This window comes from Rattus norvegicus, chromosome 2, assembly GCF_021556685.1.
Source record: "Rattus norvegicus strain SHRSP/BbbUtx chromosome 2, alternate assembly SHRSP_T2T, whole genome shotgun sequence".
NCBI classification, from domain to species: Eukaryota; Metazoa; Chordata; class Mammalia; order Rodentia; family Muridae; genus Rattus; species Rattus norvegicus.
The window spans coordinates 138807195-138828019 of record NC_141535.1 but is presented as its reverse complement, the minus strand read 5'-3'; the positions used below and the strand labels follow the sequence as shown (position 1 = coordinate 138828019).

Here is a 20825-nt window from a genome sequence, read left to right as displayed (position 1 = left end):
AGGATAGGTAAAAAAGTACTTTCTCCAAAGTTGCCAAATGCATATTGACTGGACATTATGAATGTAATCTTACCTGATAGTTTTCACAGTTGTTATTATTGTATATAGCTTATTAATGTAAGAGAAAGGATCTTTTGTTGGACTGAAAGGGGGAAATGTAGACTCTTTTGTGGAATGTATGGAAACATCACCTCTCAGTAGAAAAGCTGTTGGCCTATTAGCTTAGGCAGGGAATAGGAGGCGGGAGTTCAGACAGGAAGAGGATCCTGGGATAGTCAGGTGTGGGAAGAGATTCAGCCCAAACGCTGATGGAGTTGGTTGCATGAACCTAAGGAGAGGTAACTAGCCACAAGGCAGGACTTAAATGGGTTAATTTAGTTATGAGCTAGTCAGGGAATGAGCCAAAGCTTCTGGCCTAGCCATTTATTCTTAATAATTCAGTTTCAGAGTCATTTTTTCGGGAACTGGGGCATAGGTGGAAAAGCCTGAAGTTATAGCTTTAACCATAATTTTTTAAAAGCATCTCTAAAAGAAATACTTAAATTTTAAAATTTGAGTATCATAATATCCTATTTGAAGACAAGGACCCGGGGTATGCTTTACTCTTTCCAATTTACTTGCTAAGGTTCAAAAGTTAATCTTTTCATCAACTAGAGATACATCCTGTCATCTCTACAAACAAGACTCCTTCAGTGAGTTAGAGTAAAACCTTCACTATATTTCTGACGCCAACTGTCTCTGAGGATTAAGACTAAGTTCACGCACCTGAGCATGTCTCTCTTGCTTCTCAGCTTGGTTGAAACTACTCCTTATATCCCACTCAACTACACTATTGGCAAGCAACGTGCTCAAGCTTTTGGCCTTTTAGAATGTTCGCATCTCCACCAGCTGAGCAGAGGCTTGCGAAACACAAACATCAGAGCAGCCACAGTGGTTATTCTAAAATACGTCATCTAAACTTCTGGGTAAAGCTTTGCATGCCCAATGTACACTGCATCAGGGACAAACTGAAAAGATGAACTGGACACACTTTCTGCTCAAGGTTCCCAGTGAATAGAACTGTTAAGTCACAGTAGAATCATACTACATGGAGATCACTCTGTCAGTGATCATTTTCTGGATGGCCAGCACATGTAAGACTGTTATGAATGTGGACTTAAAAAGAGCAAATGGCAACTTCCAGCAGTTGGTGTCAGTCTGTGCTCGAGGAGAGGGTCTGCTTGCCCCACACGCTGCTCATCATCTGACTGTTTGCTTACGATTTCACTTAAAGGACTGGATAATCAGTGTTCTAAATGGAGTTTCAACTAAACTCAGATGAAAATATTCAACATATTAGCCATAGAAATTAGAAAAACTTAACAGTTATCTACCTAGCATTTAATAAAACACGCTATAGTTTGTGATATCCATAAAGTTTATTTTTAAAAAATGTTAAAAACTAACCATACAGGATTTTTCAATATACTTAAAAAGTTTGTTCCCCACGCTGAAGGAAAATACATTTGCAACATCTTTCAGAGGCCATCTTTATAAAAGTAGAACTTCTAGGTGTTGGGATGCACTACAGTAGAGCCTATGGTTTACATTCTCCCCACTTCCCTCCCCCAGTGTGGCAGCCACTGCTCAGGATGGTGCTCCACCAGCACAGGTCCTCAGAGCACGCTGCGTCCACAGACAGAGTAAGTCTTCTCTCTCGCTGCTGCACATTCATTTCAGATGAGTGTGTGAATGGAAATACATCCCATGAGTGTAAACATTCTCCGAGAGCTTCCAGGGTACAAGGAGCAATAGCGGTGGCCTGGGACTCACCTTCGGCATACTGCTGAGATTGTGAAAGATGTTTTGCCTAGTCTCCCTCACATATAGATCTATAAGAAAGTAGTTCTGGATAGACATTTTTAGTTGAAAACACCTGAAATTCATTCTAAAGACTATAGTAAGCACCATTTTTTACCTTCCTGAAATATATTCAGTTAAATTCAGCAGTATATAGGACTATTGGTAATAAATTAAAAGTAACAGTCATCTCAAGCCCCCTGTTGTGGATACACACAGGATACTGTGTGCCAGCTGATGCTAACATGCATCTGAGGAATATAACTCCCCCCCAGGGCCACATGCAGCCGGAGGCACAACTATCACTTTTGTCCGTGGAGGTGACACAAGCAGACTTAAGGCTGTATTTGGCTATAAAGACTTCAGTCTCCTCTTCAATAGTCTATGTGGATCACTCACATAATTCAAAGCTTATAGGAAGGGAGGTAATAAGTCCCCAAGTATGTTTAAAATACTATTCTCATTACAATTTATTGTCATCTTATTTACATAGGTAAGATTAAGGGTTCTGATACAACCACATTAAAAACACAACCTGAACTTTTAAGCTCTGTTCCCTAAGGAACTCTTACTTTCAAATTATTGGCCAATTCATCTGGCAGATTGTTCATTGCAGATCTTGGGTAAATCTCATGTTGCTCCCAAGAAGAATAAACACCTTTAAAACTCATTGCCATCCACTTTGGGATAGGCCTGTTTGCAGAGAAAATGGTGTTCCTGGTGTGGAGGGGTAGCTAGGGAACCCGTCTGTCTGGGCAGGATAGTTCTCCAGAGCCGATGCTGAGTGGACCTGCAGGAAAGAAGCACAAGCAGTTAGCAGAGTGCTAGTTCATTGGTTGTGGACTGGCTCCCACCCACCCACAACCAGACAGAACAGGGACTAAAGGACAAAAATACTATTTTAAAAAATAAGCAGGAGGTGAATTTTTGGTATTGTTTTGTAGAGATAATTTGCCTTCCTGTATTCACGAAAGCTTAAGTCTAAGACAAATTCAATTGTGGCTTCTCTACTGGTTTCCATTTTATGAAGTCTCCAAACTGAGGGTTTGCTTGCTTAGTTCTGTCTTTTCTGTGCAGCTGTGGCTGTCCTGGAACTCCTGCCTCTGCCTCCTGAGTCCTGGGATTAAAGGTGTGTACCACTAACCAACTGGCTGAGATTTTTCTTAAAAAAAAAAAAAAATTATAAATGAGAAAAACAATTCATACATTCGACTCTCACTCTTTGTTACTCTTCTGAAAGGAGATATAGAATCTGTGGATTTGGGGAGAGCTAATGAAAGCAATCTTCTGGATTCTGGTTAAGACTCCTTCCTGGCGTGGGACAAGACGGAGGTTCCTGGCTTACTTACTGCACATTCTGCATACCTGCTGCAACAACGCTGACTGGGCAGCCGCACTGTGCTGTAATTCTTGGAGGGAAGACTGTGGAGGAGTCTGGGAAAACCCAGGGATACCTGGGAGGGACAGAAGGCCTGGAAATACAGAGCTACCCGCAGCTTGGAGTCCAGATGACAAACTGAAAACAATTGGTAGAAAAACAGGTCAAACCGCAGACAGTTGGAGGAGGGCGGCCACTTCTCCCATATTTGGGAAGAGGCAACTTAGAGATGGGAATGTGAACAAATCAGAGCTCCTCTGTAGGACCAAACTGTAGAAATGAGTCACTTACTATGGTGACAGTTACTCATTGACACTTCCAGCTACCTTAGAAGCAAGTCAAATAGTCACTGTTACATGGCTGCTACATGTTACATAAGACATTTTGGGTATTGGGCTTCTATCCCCCCACCCCTCTTTGCCTAATACCTCAATATAAATCATGACGGAGCTATATGAGCTTGGCGAGAAGTGATTTGAACTTGTGGGCAGCCTAGTCACATACCCAGCTTGTGCCACCAGGGCGGAGTTGAAGTTGGAACTGAAGGCTGAGGCAAACCCAGGGAGGACTGGTGCAGGTGATGGAGCCGAGGCAGCCACTGGCAATGGAGTAACTGCCACCGTGGAGGGTGCCTGCAGCCCTGGGAACGAGGGCAGTGTGGGGGCACCGCTTGGGGCACTGGAGACAGGGAAGCCGGGGTAGGATGGGTTAGAGGTGGGCAGCGGACCCTGGGTGACCGCGAAGAGCGAGGGCACAGCGGTGGACAGGTTGAGTGGGAAGGCTGCGGGCGAGGAATTGGTGGTGGGCAGCACTGTGCGCACGGTTGCGGAGCTAGGGTGTACAGCTGCAGATGTGGTGGTCGAGGGCCCCGTGAGGGATACAGCAGGATTGAGGGAGGGGCTGCCCGGTAGAGGGAAACTATTGGTCAGTGAAGTGAAAGGGGGAAGGGCAGTGAACACAGGGGCGATGGGTGTGGAGGACGCGTGGGGTGTAAGGGACATAGAACCAGCCAAGGGGGTGCTCAGGCTGGAAAGCCCAGACAGTGCAGGGTTAAGGCAAGTGGGCACACTGATGGGCACTGAGGTCGTGGGGTACCCACGGCCTAGGGCACCCGACAGGCCCAAGGTACCATGCGCAGGAGTCCCGGGGTGAGCTGGACCTTTGAAAGCCGAGGGCGGGGGGCTTGTGGGCTCACTTTTTATCATAACGGGCATAGTTGCTGCAGCAGGGACAGATGAGATGCCACCTGCGTGGGGACCGTGCAAAAGCGAACCTGAGGAGCCACAGCTGACTGGCACCGCTGTGGAGGAGGGGGTAACTAAGGGAGACTGTGCAGGCAGAGTTGGGGCTGCAGAGGTGGCACTAGCCACAGGAGACTGCAGGCCTGGGAACATGGCCAGCCCTGGGGTGGAAGACCTCTGTGCAGTGGGAACGGCTGCAGGGGGATAGCACTTGTTAGTGACCGAGGCAGGAGAATCTGAGTTTCGACTGGGAAGAGAGGATAATGAAGCCAGCCCACTTGTGACCGCAGACGGCAAGCCAGAGGAATTGATTAAGTGAGTGTCATTTGATGTAAGAAAGCCTTTTAAGGCAGACAGAAGGGGGCTGTTTACACCAAGCGGACCCGTAGCACTGGCAATTACAGACGGAGTCGGGGTAGCTATGCTGTGGGATGCCGGTGGGAAGGGCAGAGGCAGACCTGCGAAGACGGAAGAGAGGGGAGCGGTGATTGGGTTACTGGCTGACCCAGCAGTAGAGCTGGCCGAGGAGTGGCTGGTGAATGGGGCACAAGTGGAAGCAAATGTCTCACTGGAAGCCAGAGTGACCCTTGGTATCGAGATGGCCTGAGTGGATGGGGTGGGGGTGGCAGATAGGCCTGGTAGTGGCACTAGGCCAGAAAAAACAGAAGGGACCGGAGCGGGTGTGGTGCTGTGGGTGGAAGTAACAGGTGTTGCGGGCACTGAGGGAGTCCGGATCACAGTCGGGTTCGGGGTAGATGGCTGAGGCGTTGGGAACACAGCCAGGGGAGTGTTGGGCGCACTCATTCCGGCTCCTGTGGCAGCTGCTGACACGGATGGGTGGTTTACTGCCTTGGCTGGGGACACAGCAGGTACTGGAGTGGCAGCAGGAGTCGAAGGATTAGAACCATGAGGAGAGAAGAGTTGACTGGCTGCGGTGGAAAACGCTGTGGGAGAGAAAAAGCAGGGAGTTACCAGTGTTGGAATGTCCAATTTAAATGAAAAGATGCCTAGCCACTGTTTTGGAGGGGAGGGGCCTTATTTCACAAGTACCAAGAAAAAACAGCGGCAGGCATCAAGTTGTTCTTGTCACATCTGAGCTGATGGGTGCTATTAGCCTAACTTCACTTTGGAACATCTGTGACTAGGACCATAGCCATGCCTTGCTTGTCGCAGCTCATCAGTGAGGAAGCCTAGAGCAGCTAGAGATTGTTCCTTTCATAATTCTTGCTTTATGAAACCGGAAGCACTTGTGAGGAGGCCCGCTCGGAAACCGGAAGCACTTGTGAGGAGGCCGCTTGGAAACACGGACTTCCCCTCCAGTTCCTTTAGTTGAAGAACCCTTTCTCTAGGGTGAACTCGTGCACAGCCTCCCAGCCCAGGACCATCTCACTGACCTGTGCAGCCATAGCCTGCTCTGGGTGTACTGGGCAATCTGCACCAGCCCCTAAGCCTTACAGTTCACAGCCTGGCCTGGGGACTTGTTAAGTGCAGTGTTGTGTCTGTTCATCCTCCACACTCAGGCCTCTGTGTTTTAGTTAAGTTTGGGCCAGGGATCCATACAGGTTCACCATAGAGGGCAGATCCCAAACCACCCAAGAACTTTTTTCAATGTTTGTGTTTGCTCCACCAATCTAATTCTGATAAACTCTATGGATGATTGAAAGGAGGATTTGGGGTGATCTGATTCTTACTTCTAGAATTCTTCCTTCTAGAATGAATTTAGTGGCTTCGTCCAATTGCTTTGTGGCAGCTGATAGGAAACAGGACGTTTACAGGCAATGCCACTGTGATCAGCACTGTCTGAGACTATATTTGGACCATCTGTTTCAGAGGTAACACAGACAGCTACTCCCTCTGTAGTGATAACCACAGAATAGCATTTTTCAGGGAGTAAGACAGACATTTAAAGATGTGTGTGGAAACCAGACTCTTGGCAAGATAACACTCATGGTCACTCCATCTGCCCGACACTGATCCAGAGACTGACCTGGTGTAGTAAGCTGGTGGATTAATAGAGATCAAACAGTTATGCAGCTTCATTATGGAAAGCCTATGTAAGGCCCTGGCCTCAATCCTCCAGCACAGAAAAAAAACAAAACAAAAAAAACCCCCCAGAACCTACAATAAATAATACCACACAGCTATCACGCGATAGGGCCCATGGTCTTACCACTACAGAGGTAGTCTTTATTACTGTTTTGTAATTTCTAAAAGAGTGTGTGTGTGTATTTGAATGTAAAGGCTTTAAAATTATTTCCATAAAGTTGAACGACTTGTTTACAAAGCCAGGTAGCTCCAAAGCCAGAGAGAAACCCTGACATCTACCATCTGTTCATTCTGTCCTCCCTCCTTCACACAGAAGCTGGCCACACCTCTGGACAACTTCACAGAGGAGAGATTTCCCACCAACATCCCCACCCTTGGCACACTCATCAGATATAGGTGTTGCTTTTTGTTTCTGAGAACTCCTTTTCCTCCACACCAGAAAGCACCCCTTCCTAGTACTCATTCCTGACTGTGCAACACAGTTCTGTGCTGCCATCTGGAGGCACCTCCCAGGCCACCTCGTCTTCAGTGCCCTTTGCTGCTCCAGTGCTCCCTATCCTCTTCCTCCTTAGGTTGGGCCTAATAGGCTTACTGGACTCACTATCTGACAAAAAGGGGGACATTCGTGTGCATATGAAAAGCACGTCTCCCATATCACAATGTAAGTGAATACATGTTATGGGACTCTCAGATTTCAAGGAGTTTTGCAAATAGGATACAAAGTCATAAAATGAATTTAAATCCAGACGATATGTGCATTTCTTGAATGTAAACTCTATCACTATGAAGTCATTTTTCGTGAATTACCCTACATCTAGGATCCTTTCTCAAGTTCCCAGTAAGCAACAGCCAGCCGTCATGACAGACAGCAGTTGTTTCTGAATCTATTTGGTACTTACTTTGACTCTGTGTAGGTTTTGACTGACTGGAGAGGTCTTCGTTGTCTATATAAAAAGAAAAAATTTCAAGCTTTAATCAAATTATTCCCCCACCGTGATCACAGATAGATGTCAAAAAAAGAAAAGCTAAAATAAAAGCAAGTAGACATCATTGGAAACACTGAAGGAAAAATAAGAGTACACAGGAATCCTAGCCACATGACCAGAACAGGTTGTTACTGTACGGACACATTTACAGACACACAGACGAACACCTCGTGACTCATTTTAAAATAACAGCCCACAACTGCAGGCCTTTACCTGCTCCTGCTGGATTCGGAGTGTATGGAGGTGGGGGAGGGACACCTGGAGCTATCACATTGGCTAATGGTACCAGACCGGCATTGTTGTAAGCACCTAAAATGAGAACGTGATAGAAAGAGAGAGAGAACTTAGTGTCACCGGCTAGGAGTTAAAATCTGCGCTAAGGCAGGAATGGGGTTTATTTTGAACTGTCGTGTAATAGAGGCTCTCACACGGAGGGAGCATAAGTAAGAACTGAGGGGTAGACAGCTCTGGCTGTGAGCCCTGTCCAGACACCTTCCGACAGGTGAGGCGGGTGAAGCTGGCCCACTTAAGTGCAGTACACACACTTGACCTTTCCTAAATGCACTGGTGATACCTCTGGACACCTAAAGAAAAGGGCACTTAGGGCCATTTACCAAAGTGAAAAGCGTAATACTGAGGTGACTAAAACAATCTGCAATTAAGGTAAACACGGAAAACACACTGAAAACAAACTATACCTGCGGCAGCGTGCTAGACCAGGATTTAGCAGCTGGCCATCAGCAAAAATAAGCTCTCAGAACTGAAGTGCTGTAGATTCCCCAAGCACACAGAGCAGCCTGTCCTCTCAGTGTAATGGACAGCAGAAAGGGAAAGTGCAGACGAGCAAATGCTTACTTGGTGCAATAGTTGCATGCGGCCGGCATGGAGGTATTGGGTAGGGGACAGGTTTGTGTGGATTGTATGTTGAAGGAGGCTGGACAAGGGAAGAAGCACAGTCATTAGACATCACTGATAAAACAATACAATCCTAAGAGACTGAAGACGCCCCAGTTGTCACAGCTTCAGACTATGTAAAGTCTTTGCTTTCATAAGCGTGGTTCTTACTCAGTTCCAAAGATACGGCTGGCCAGACATGCTGTGCTTTAATTTTAGCATTCATTCATCCTCCCAATAAAGGTCAGACCTGAATGAACAGCAGGTGCCTTTCTGACCCAGCCTAGGCCAGCCCCAGGAATTCCCATCTCCAGTATGAAAGCAACACAGGAGACTCAGATCTCTCCTTGACACATAATGACCTTAAGGACAAAGTCCTCCTACGATCACTACAATCTTCAGGGTCTGGTCTCTCCAACACATGCAGACCTCAAGGGCACTGCTCTCCTGCGATCATGAGGATCTTAGCACTGGGAGGATCATTAGCACCTGGCAGTCTGACAACTATTACACAATGGGTTAGGAACTGAATGTTTTTATTCTTTTGAAACCTCGATTCACAAGCACTTTATTTTATAGAGTCTTAAGTATCTAAAACTACACCAAACACTGTTTTACCCAGGGTGAAAGAGTAAGCAGGAGGCATTGGACAGAGGAATCCACTGGTGGGAAGGCACTGTTTCCTTCTGCTCTGGCCTCAGAAACAGCTACCTGGTTCTCCTGTCTTGTGAAAGGGCAGGGAATGCAAAGGCTGTGTGGGGCACCAGTACTTATGAACTTCTCCACCCAGGAGGTCCCATTCTCCCGTTCGTTCCATTTATATTTCCAGTCATTAGAGCCATTCCCTTGAAAGGACAAGCCCTGGCTCCATGCCCCTTTCACTAACATTAAGACTAATTAGCGGGCAGGTAAACATAGCTCTCCAATCCTTACCTGAACAGATGAGCGTGGCCTGCTTATTTTAACTTTCAAATCAAATGCTTACTCTCCAAAGAGCCTTGAACTCTAGAGCTAAGTCCTTATACTCAGCCCTAGGCCACTCTCTCTGACCTAGAATTTCTACCATATTTAAACTGTGACACAGAAAACTTACTTTACACAGACAGAAAGCTACACATAGAGAACCTAACGCCTGCTTCCTATTTTTATTTCAGCACATACTGGCTTGGATGGCCCGAGAATCCGCGCTGCTATTCCTTTGCCTTCATTGGTAATTTCTTCACCATCCTTCTTCAGAGGAGTTCCCTAGTTAGAAAAAAGGGGGAGAAGGGGTGGTCAAGATTTTAGACAGAAGAGGCAACTGCACTGACTTATTCTGAAGGGACTTGCAAAGAAGAATAATTCTTGGATTCCAGGCCCAATCCTGCCCCATTTGGCTACCCCACCTTCCTCTTAATCATCCTGGAACACGGTAGCAGAGGGGATGACAGGAATGGATGATGTGTAGTCTAATTCTTTCTACACACACACACACACACGCACACACACACACGCCCACGCCAACTTTCATGTCAGTGTATATAAATCAGAGGCTGAAAAAGAAACCTGGTGACTGAGACCCCATTAGAGACTGCTCTATAGAACAGATCAGAAGCCTCCACAGCCTGTCACCTCAGGTAGTGTTTTTAGGTAATACACACCGGTACAGAGGCCAGCTTCCAAGATGGCGCCACTGGCCATTGCTGCCCACCATCCATTTCAGAATAACTAGGGCTGATGTGTGTGAGTTACTACCAGGACATTAAAGAATGGCACTGATTCCCAAAACCAATCCTAAGAAGCCTTACTGTAGCTGCCCCACCTCCCCTTGGTTACATGTGCTGTGGAAACCAGCTACCACGTCATGAGGGTGCTCAAGCCCTTGTGGTGAGGAATAAGATTCCTGGCAACAAGCAACACTAACTTGCCAGGCACTTAAGTGAGCTACCTGGAAGGAAAAGGATGTTCGTGCATCCCAGTCAAGCTTCTGGTGAAACCTCAGCCGGAACTACAGAGCTAAGCCACTCCTACTTCCCCAGTCAGGAAAACTACAGGAGCACAGTGTGGTGGCCCAGGCTTTAATCCTAGCAATTGGGAGGCAGGTGTGGGCAGATCTCTGAGTTCCAAGCTAGCCTGTTCTGGAGTGAGACCCTGTCTCAAAATAAAAAGACAAAGCCAACAAATCAACCAACCAACTAACCACACACACCAAAAACTATTGGAAATGATAAATGTCTACTACTGAACAACCCCATGAAGCTCTGGGGTTGTGACATAGTAATAGAAATGTAATGACTTTTGAATGCAACTTTTGAAAAGGTTATTTTCCAAGAGCTTTGAGAACCACCCACTGGAATCCAAACAAGATTCTTAAAGGGCTTCGTCTTAGTTTCCCAAATGGGTTCTCGGCTATACAACTGTTGGAATCTGCTGAGAATAGTTGGCAAGTAAAACAACAAAAGCAGCCTTTGTCTGTCATGTTCTGAGGGTAACCCAGTCAGTTAATGGTTACACATGAACTTCCAACTGTCTATCAATCAAGTGGAGGACAGGAGATGCCTTCCCTTTGGAGAAGCATCACAAGCTGGCATGTTCTCATATGCAGCACATAAACGTACAGAGCTGTGCTACCGTGACACTCAGTCATGAGGAATTTCATACATGTAGAGGCATGCTTACAGGGAAAATCCCATTTATACGACTGGGTTTTCCTTTGGGATAGGGGTTCCCCGGGATGGTTCCACATGAAGAAATCATGGCGTGAGGGGCTTTGCAGCCTGCCTTGGAAGCCTGTAACATAAAAAAAAGAAAACGTGGTTAACAAAAATCAAACTCATCACGTCAGGTATCCAGGTGACAGGAAGTCCAGCTAAGGCCATGAATTAAGGAGTAGCCCGCCATTCCCACATTCACCTACCATCAATCACCAGAGACCTCTATGAACCCAAGGGAGTATCCAAAGAAGTGGGGGCTCCCTCTGTGGAATTATTACCACTATGTATCGTCCGTGCTATAACCAATGGGTTCAAGAAAGGTCTGTTATCTAGCAGTAAGGTGTAATATGTACACCTTTAAGCCCAGGGCACAGGTAGGCAGAGTTCTGTGAGTTCGAGGCTAGCCTGGTCTACATAGTGAGGAGTGCCTGCTCCATTCCTTTAGTCAACTACCAAAACAACAACAACAACAACAACAACAACAACAAGCCAAACCAATCCCACACAGTCAAAATGAGATTGCTTTGAAAATGTTTACACACACACACACACACACACACACACACACACACACACACGGGTGGCACTTGCTACTCTTGCAGAGGCCTTGGTCCCAACACCCACATTGGGCAGCTCATCCTCTTGGGCCCTTCTACACTTACAGGCACAAACTCACACGCAGTAAAAAAAAGAAATCATTTAAAAATGCTTAAAAAAACAATTCCAAAGAGCCAGACTACTGAAAACACAGGAATGATTTACTTAGCGTTCTCTTGTGAGGCACTGAGAAAGGATTTAGGTATATGGTAGTTACAGTACACTCTCGGCTTCTAAACGGGTACCTCAGACACATGGAGCTGGTAATGAGTACTTTGTAAAGCAAATGCACTCCGGTGGATGTATACTGTACTGCAGAAATACACAGGGGAGTCAAGTAATATGTGTGGTATCCACAACATATACAATCACTCATATCAAAGTACTTACGGGGTTGCTGGTTGTATTTATAATTATTTTTATAAGTTTCCACAAATCACGTTAACTGCATATTCCAGTCTCCAACTAAACACCTCAACCTTAAAAAAAATCACCCCAATTTGGTCATAATAAACTACACTAGGAAAATACCCTTATGTATGAATTTATATAGGATAAAAATCTTTTTTAGTATATGTGCTGCCGAAGTGAGCATGTTGGGTCAAATTCTTAATACAACTTTGGACTAGAACATAGGAACACTTTGATGAATTCATTTATAATAATAGTGTTCCACTCGAAGGAGCATGTGGTCCCAGAAGATTTCTGAGTCAATGAGTGATGCAGAGAATACATTAGAAGGAGACAACTACAGCTATGTATATAGGACTCCAAGATTTTGTCAAGAAACACAGTGACACTGGTGTTAACGAGGATGGAGGTCATCTCAGCAACAGAAACAAGCAGGGAGGCAGAGCCTCTTTCCTGACCTCAGGAAGCTTCAAGGATCACTGTGAGCAGCAGGGCCCTCGGAGAGCACTCTATCTCCTTCAAGTCATGTCTGCACACATAAGCTTCTTCCACAAGGCTTTTCTTGTGCTCCCTGGCTGGCACGAATGTCTGCTTCTAAGTCAGTCCCCAGCGCTGCCACGGTGAGGCAGGCACTCTGCTATCCAACACCCCAGGCTCAGCACAGCATCTTCAACAGCACTGGCGAGGATTACCTGCTCCAGGACTCTCTTGCACCGTTTCTTCTCAGACATGTTGATTCTGAATAAATCTTCAATGGGACGAGAGTTCTGTGCATCCACAATGTTTCTGTCAAGGCAACAGGACTTAGTTTCTGTTTGAGGATCCAGGCACATAGACACAGGTCAGAATGTCTTTATGCTATGTTTTGTGTTTTCATGGACATATAAACATGTACCAGACTGTAGAATACATTCTCTTTGAATAAGCAACTCGCCCACCCTTAAAGATCAGGTCCCTTCTCTTCAAGCTCACACTAAGTGTCACACAAGTTCTCAAGCATCAGGTAAGGAGAATTCCCACAGCCTCACATAACTCTATCACTTTTGGAACTGAAGGCTGAGGTACAAGTGTCCCTCAATTAACATCCCACATTTTTATCACTTTGCCTTTTGAGTTATTCAGGGTGCTAGCTGGTTTTGTGTGTCAACTTGACACAAGCTGTAGTTGTCACAGAGAAAGTAGCCTCCCTTGAGGAAATGCCTCCATGAGATCCAGCTATAAAGCATTTTGTCAATTAGTGATCCAGGAGGGAAGGCCTATTGTGAGTGGTGCCATCCCTGGGCTGGTAGTCCTGGGTTCTATAAGAAAGCAAGCTGAGCCAGCCAGGGGAAGCAAGTCAGTAAGCAGCACCCCTCCATGGCCTCTGCATCAGCTCCTGCCTCCAAGTTCCTGCCCTTGTGAGTTCCTGTCCTGACTTCCTTTGGTGATGAACAGCACTGTGGAAGTGTAAGCTGAATAAACCCTTTCCTCCCCAACTTTCGTCTTGGTCGTGATGTTTGCAGGAATTGAAACCCTGACTAAGACACTCAGGATAGGAAGAAAGCAAAGCGAATGCAGACGTGCGGGAGCGAGAAACAGCCATTATCTTAGGCAGGAAGTGCTCATTACCCGGTGAGGTATAGCCATAGACATACTGGGCCCCCAGTGTTTGGCCCCTGCTGAGCCTTGCTGATGCATGTGGAAGCTTTTGTTCTTAAGAAAAGAACATCCTGACCCTGCTGTTTGGTGGATGGGAGGTAGTCAGTTCCTGTTGTTCCTGTTTTTATCCTGAGAATGTAAACTTGTTTTTCCACTGTGCTTCCTGGGTTTTCCCACCCGGTGGATTTGGGGTATATGTACTGTGAACCTCAGTAAAGCTTTGGCATTTTCGTATGTCTTTTGCTAAATCCCCCAGGCCTACACCCGAGTACTGTGGTGGCAGGCGCCATCACACATTGTTCTGTGAGCTATGACCAGACACAGGCAGAACTGACTATGTAAGACACTAGAATCCAGTACTATGCTTTCACAGAGCATGGGCACTTTTGTTTGTTGCTTTGATCTGCAGACAGGTTCTTACTGTCTTATTCAGGGTTCCCTGCCTCCGACCCCCAATTTCTGACATGAATCCGTGTCTCCCACACCCAGCAGTTTTTATAGATTATTTTATTAGGGCTCTGCTCCCTTACATAATTGATTCATTAATGTAGGCCATTTTTCATAGACTATCTCACTAGCATTCTGCTGCTCCATGCAACTGACACATTAACAGAGATCAGTGACTTTAAGAGCCAGCTAAAGCCTTCAGATTTGAGGCAAGCAGTAAGAGAAATACTCACGAGGCCAAGAGCTCCAGAGCACCCAGCTTGTCCTTACTAAAGGTGAAACAGCTCAGGATGCTCACCACTTCTGCTGGGTGGACGGCCACCATTTTCTATCATAGAAAGAAAACGTGTTTCAATGTGGGATCGCCGTAGCAGACCTACCCAATTTGGGGAACTATAACTAAATCCTATAGTATAAACATTTTAGGACACAGCCTACATCTTAGCTGAGAGTAACACGCAAAAAGGTAAGCCCCTAGCAACTCTAGGGAAATTCCAAAAATTCTGAGTCACACTTGGGACTGCTTTTAGTGTAATGACTCCAGAAACAGATCTAGGTTCTACATGTATGTTTTAGATCCGTGTTTCCCAGTGTGCTCACCTGTAACAAGTGTGGCCACCTACCAAGGTGGCATGTACACAAGGGTGACTCAACTCACCAGGAAAAGCACAGTGCCAGCTTCTCTAAGGCATGGCTTCCTTTAGTCTACAGTGATGCACTGTGGGAGATGCTGCCAAATCTGAATCATAAGGGTCCAACTCCCAGGACTCTGCCTCACTGAGTATACTCCCTGTCTTTGCCAGTTAGAAGCCATATAGGATTCAGTGGTAGCACAAGTTCGTACCCTGGAAGGTTTTTAACTTTTTAGCATAGTTACTTGGTATATCAAAGCATGATGGAATTTAAGGTTAGCTCTTTCTGATGCAAACCACGATCTGGCCTGGACTGGGTGAAATGGGAGAGTGAGTCATGGTGACTTCCAATACAGGAGCAGGGAGTCACTCACGTGCTGTAGAGCTTTCATGGCTTTCAGCTGTGGCTCCGCCCAGGAGAAGTACCTCAGGAGATCAACCACCTGCAAGCAGAGACTTCCTTCAGCTCTCATGGCAGCGTCTGCACACATTTCCTTCAAATAGACTTCAACATTTGCAATTCCAGTCCCCATCACTGTGTGGGAGGCAAGCTACCCGTGCAGCAAAACACAACCACTGTAAACTCGAAACTCCAGTCCCACAGTCCCTACTCTCGGAAGAAAGAAAAGGACACAGGGCTGGCAAGAAGGCTCCATGGGTAGATGTGTGTGCCATCAAGACTGATCTGAGTCTCCCACAAGCTGTCCTTGGACCACCACGTGAGCCCGGTGGCATTTCCTGTCCACTCCCTATGATAAATTGTTCTTTTGTTCCTTCCTTTTTCCTTCCTTCCTTTTCAAAAGGTGACAAGCGATCTAGATTTACCTGGAAGTGCCTGACTGGCAATTAAATAATAAATCTCTGCCTCAAAAAAAAAAAAAAAAAAAAAAAAAAAAAAAAAAAAGCAGCAGCAGCAGCAGCAGCCCAGGACGTAGTTCAGTGGAAGGGCACATGCCCAGCATGTACAAGGCCCTGGGGTACCATAAAATAAATAAATAAAAATCATGAAAAAGAAGTCCAGGAAATGGTGTACACTGAAGGCTCAGGAAGTTGAAATTTAGGTGGAGAAGGGCTGTGAAAACACTAACTACACAGGGAAAACTACACGTGCAGGGGCAGCTCGGACCACTCAGCGTATGTGACTGACTGAAGGCCCGCATGGCTGCTCTGGGCTTGAAGCTGCAGATTATACAACAGCAGCCATAGGCACAGGTCTAGCTCAGCACTGCACTGAGAGTCAGATGGCTAGGATCCCAGGGCTCTCCTCCAGACACCCAGAAACAGAAGCCTAGGAACGAGTGCACGCTGCTCTGCAGTCAGGAGTGAGCAGTGCAGGGATGCCCTCGCCCTGGGCCACGGTCTTGAAGGAAAACCCAAAGGAAAAGCAGTAATACAGGAGGAGTCTGTGGACTTTGTGACCGTTCAACATTTATTCTTGTCTCCTTTGATCACACAGCGAATTTTAAAGCTATTATAAATACTATACACATCTGTTAGTAAATTTACAAACTCATAAACTAAAAAAAAACTTACAAAAGATTTATGTTTTATGTGGCTGAGTGTTTTGCTTGCATGCAAAAGAAGGCATCAGATGCTACCAAGGAGCAGCCTCAGCGTGGAGAGGGGTTCTTAAGAAAGGATGTCTGGGAGCAGCAAATGAAACCACGCAAGTCCAATTGCGGGTCCACCCTGGCGGCCTATGCTCTGCTGGAGACAGCTTTCCTGCCTGCTTTCTCTCTGTTCTGCTCTCTCTGGAGATCTCCAGACTGCTATGCTCTCTACATTCCACTTGAGACAGCTCTCCAAGCAGTTCTCTCCTGCAGTTTTAAAAAGTTCTCTGGATAGCTCATCTCTTGCAGATCACAAGTCCAGTCTTTATTTTACATATCAACCCAGTCATTTACTCCAGGTTTCCTTTTGATTATCCTAAGAATCTGCATCCTGTGTCCCCAGCCCCTTAATTCTTTGGAGACAGCAAGCACGCATTTTCTCTTAGCATTGCATAAGATCCGCCCGCCTCTGTAAAGCACAGAGGATAAACTGGCAGGGTGGGACCCTGCCCTGAAATTACCATTTCTGCCACTGCTGGACTTAAACTAGTCTGTCCCTGGCCAACCTTGAACTCAGGAATCTGTCCGCCTTTGTAAGCATAAACAAAAAACTTAGCTGGGTGGGATCTCCGTCCTTAGTATCTATCTGACAAGTTGGCTCACAATGCAGCTGCTTTTATTCCTTTAACTTGAAGCAATTCATTAATTCAAACTGCATTCTTATTTTTTAACCTATGTTTTTAGAGTTCCTTTTCACGGGCTTTAGGGCTGTCCTAAAGGTCCCAGTGTTTACCATTTTGCTGAGACAGTATCCACACCTTAGCCTCCCGGACTTAGAGAGTCATTAATGTTGACACGGAGAATTTGAAGGAAGAAAGTAAGACCTGTACATTATTATATAAACAAGTCTTACATTCACAGCAGCCACTGACACTGGTGGACACCCCATCCCCCACCTGCTGGCCCTGTCCCATGGGCAGGGAGCCAAGTTCATTTTGTCGTAACAGAGTCCATGCTGGACCTGGCAGGACAGATGTCTTGGAACTGGAGCTCTGGTTGGTTTTAAATTATGACCAGTGTTAAGAGCCAAACCTGGGACCTCTGCAAGAGCAGAAAGTGCTCTGGTTATTAACCACTGAGCCATCTTTTAGGCCCCAAGTTTATAAACTTTTGACACTTTCCCAGAATAACTGACAGTTTTTGAAAAGGATACAGTGTTTTTAAATCACCTTAGAATAGGAATGTGGTGCAATTATGTTTAATACACTAAGCTCTCCTAAGGCTTTACAGGTTTTTGCCAGAACTAAGAACTTCTACAAGGAATAAGGCAGCAAAGTCAAAGCAATTCTGTTGTACCTAGGAAGTAAACAGACATTAACCACGGCAGTAGTATAAAAAGGCTTAAAAAAAAAAAAAAAAGAATACCTGTTCACTGGAGAAGTACCCATGAACATATTCAATTGCTTTTAATTTATATTCTGTCAAAACAGCCTAGAAAAGGAGGAAAAAAGAATGAATATACACCAGAAGCATGTTAATACCCAGGAACTGAAAATACATACACATCCACTGGTTCAGCTCTAGCTAGGAGCTGCACCAGGTAAGGAGAAATTCTAGCCTTGTTGGGAACAGAAGGAGCAACATTGTAACAGAGTCAACATTAGTACAAATTAGGTTTCAAATTTGTGAATGTCTAACTCTTTTCACACCCTCTCTAACTGATACAATTTGCCAGGACTGTTTTTCTTCCAAGAGTGGTCTCACTATGAGGCTCAAGCTGGCTCAGAACTAGCAATGTGGCCTACAGTGAGTCTTTAGAGCTTGCTTCCTCATTCATAAAGGGGAAATCCCAACGGTAACCTTCAAAGAGCTGTACTGAGGTCTTAACAATTAGAGACCTGGTAGAGAGATGTTTGATCGATGTCTTTGTTCTTCTGAGGAACCTATCAGCAGGTGAGAGCAGATGCCTCTGCTCTAGTACTATGCAGAAGTCACATAGGCTCCTCTACCAGCTACTGTGGACCTCAGAGATGGAAAGACTAAAGCAAGCTGCCCACTCATCATCAAATAGGGAACACAACAGTCTTTTTTTTTTTTTTTTTTCCAGAGCTGAGGACCGAACCCAGGGCTAGCAAGCGCTCTACCACTGAGCTAAATCCCCAACCCCCTCATCATCAAATATGAACTGGCCGTTTTTCTCCTCACTACAAAACAGCTAATAATATTTGTATTTTCTCTACATATCATTCTGCTAGGAGTGAATGCAATGACCAGGGACATCATCCAGGGTGCTCAATAGTTCAACATGTACATGGCATTCTGGGTAATGCACGCTGAGGGGCGTCGTTGCCTTCATCATTACCGAGACAGCCAAAAACAAGATTCAGGACCAAATCCTGGCTTGAGCTGATGACACCAATCCTATCTCAAATCATCCCCTCCGTTTTGAGAAAACAAAACAATGCCTTTCCTATTTTTCCCCCAGGGTCTTCTTACCTGTTTCTACTTTAAGTGACAGCCAGAATTATCTGTGGGTGTGCAGTAACAGCAGAAGAGGTGACCCATTTAAACGGACATTTACAAAATCTAAAGCAATTCCTAAAAGTCCTAACACAGCCCCTACTTAGAAACGCCTCTATTCTACTCCATTTTACTACAGCAGGATACCGTCTATGCACTTCTCCAGCTGGCAAAGCCAACTGCCTATGTTTCGACTGCAGACTAGAATGGTGGACTTGAAGGTCCCGTCTCTGGAACCTTTCTGATTCCCTCGTTAATATTTATTACGAGACTTTTTTTTTTTTTAAACAAGGCTGAGAAGGGAGAACACACACACACACACACACACACACACACACACACACACACACGTATGTCTGCGCTGCTCCAAAGCAGAAGTCTGCACTCAAGTCTACTTTAACTTAAAATTTATTTTCTCAGAATGGTTACAAAACAGCTCCGAAACCAACTGTGGCAAATTCTAAGTGCATTGTAAAATGACATTTTGCTTCAAATTTTAATTAGGCAAGACTCAGCAAGAGCAGAAGTCTATTTGAAAAGAAAAAAAATCAGCACCATCAAATATGAAAGATTAAAAATATGCTACTTGAGAAGGGGAAAAAGAAGAGTCTTACAAAGAACAAAACAAAACTCTAGACCTGGCGGCAGCTTTTGCAGTGCCAGTCAGGGGCACCGGTTTGAGTTGCCAAACAGATGCAAGACAGCCCGGTGCAAGCAGTGAGGGCCTGTGTGGCTCAAGGCCACACCACTCCCCTTTCGGTCAAACAGTCAACCTCTTATTTTTGCACAAGAGATACTTTTAGACTACATTCCAATTTATTTTTCTGTTTGGTTCATTCCAGGAAATATAAAGTTTCAAAAAGCAGACGGAAAGGCGGAAGGAAAGCAAAGGCAGGGAAGACATTCTGCCTAGCTTGAGATTTGAAAAAAAAAAAAAAAAAAAAAAAACCTTCTTAGGCATCCCTTCCAGTGCCCAGTCACTCCTGGTACTGAAACATGGAAACATTGAATAAATGCCAAAATAAATGCTAAACCAAAAAAAGCTCAATTACTAAGGATCTACAGTTGGCTCCGGAACCGAGGGTAGTACAAACGGAATTCCCACATCTCAATGACTCCCCAAGTTTAGCAGTGAGGTGGCTTATCTTCTATTTAAGCAAGCAGTGCAACCTATCAAGATGCAAGCAAGCTCTTACAGTCCCTTTGGTGACTACACACACCTCAAAGAAAGCAACTCATGACAATTATCTCAGAAGAATTTTAGGGATCAAGGTCAATTACCTTTCGAATTTCATCCAGCACAGTTTCAAAGGATTTTTTGTCCATCTTGAGTACTATTCCGACGTGACGTCTAACAGTTCTACTTGCAATTACGAAACGCTCATCCCAGGTTAGACTCGTGGATTATAATATACACCAGAAGGAGAAAGGAGGCGAGGTAGAGAGTATTGCAAACTGCACCAAAACAAAAACAAAAACAAAAATCCCAGAACGGAAACTTGAAAAAAGTTTTTATTAAAATCAGACTTCAGTAGCTTCTTCGCACAAAGCTTCAGCTGCTCAGAGCAGAGCCGGCTTGTGCGTTTGCAGAAATCAGGGCTCTGGAGGGGGCCCAGGGCCGGGCACTCCCGGGAAGGCCGCCGAGACACGCTCCGCTCACCGCAGCGATCCGGGACACGTGGCCCCACCGGCGCTCAGCCCAGCCGCTCCGCCGGATCTCGGGGTCCCGCAGCTCCGGCAGCCGGCTGCCCCGCAGGTCCTTTGTTACCGGTTTTCGTAGCTTCCGGGAGCGGGCCGGCGGCCGGGGCGCAATAGGAGCCGGGCGAAGGGGGATACAGCCTCACGAAGGGCGGCTCTCGAGCACCGCAGCGCTCACGCGGCCAGACGCCCAGCGGGAGCACCCCTAAATGCCCCACCAGCTCCTGGGGACCTTCGGTAGTGCTTGTCGCGCCC

The 20825-nt window shown here is 45.8% G+C and overlaps 1 protein-coding gene across 2 annotated transcripts; it reads right to left on the bottom strand.

Moving 5' to 3' along the window:
* Positions 1-1399: 1399 nt before the first annotated feature.
* Positions 1400-20788, bottom strand: Proser1 (proline and serine rich 1). Of its 2 annotated transcripts, none has more exons than XM_087622773.1 (13): positions 20154-20657; positions 17778-17843; positions 15177-15245; positions 14404-14498; positions 12544-12871; positions 11043-11153; positions 9546-9629; positions 8346-8424; positions 7704-7799; positions 7404-7448; positions 3722-5402; positions 3205-3355; positions 1400-2629 (listed from the first exon to the last, which is right to left on the bottom strand). In XM_087622773.1, exons 6-13 carry the CDS (start codon positions 11118-11120, stop codon positions 2507-2509), a joined length of 2337 nt encoding a protein of 778 aa, XP_087478899.1. In that variant the 5' UTR covers positions 11121-11153; positions 12544-12871; positions 14404-14498; positions 15177-15245; positions 17778-17843; positions 20154-20657; the 3' UTR covers positions 1400-2506.
* Positions 20789-20825: the final 37 nt, after the last annotated feature.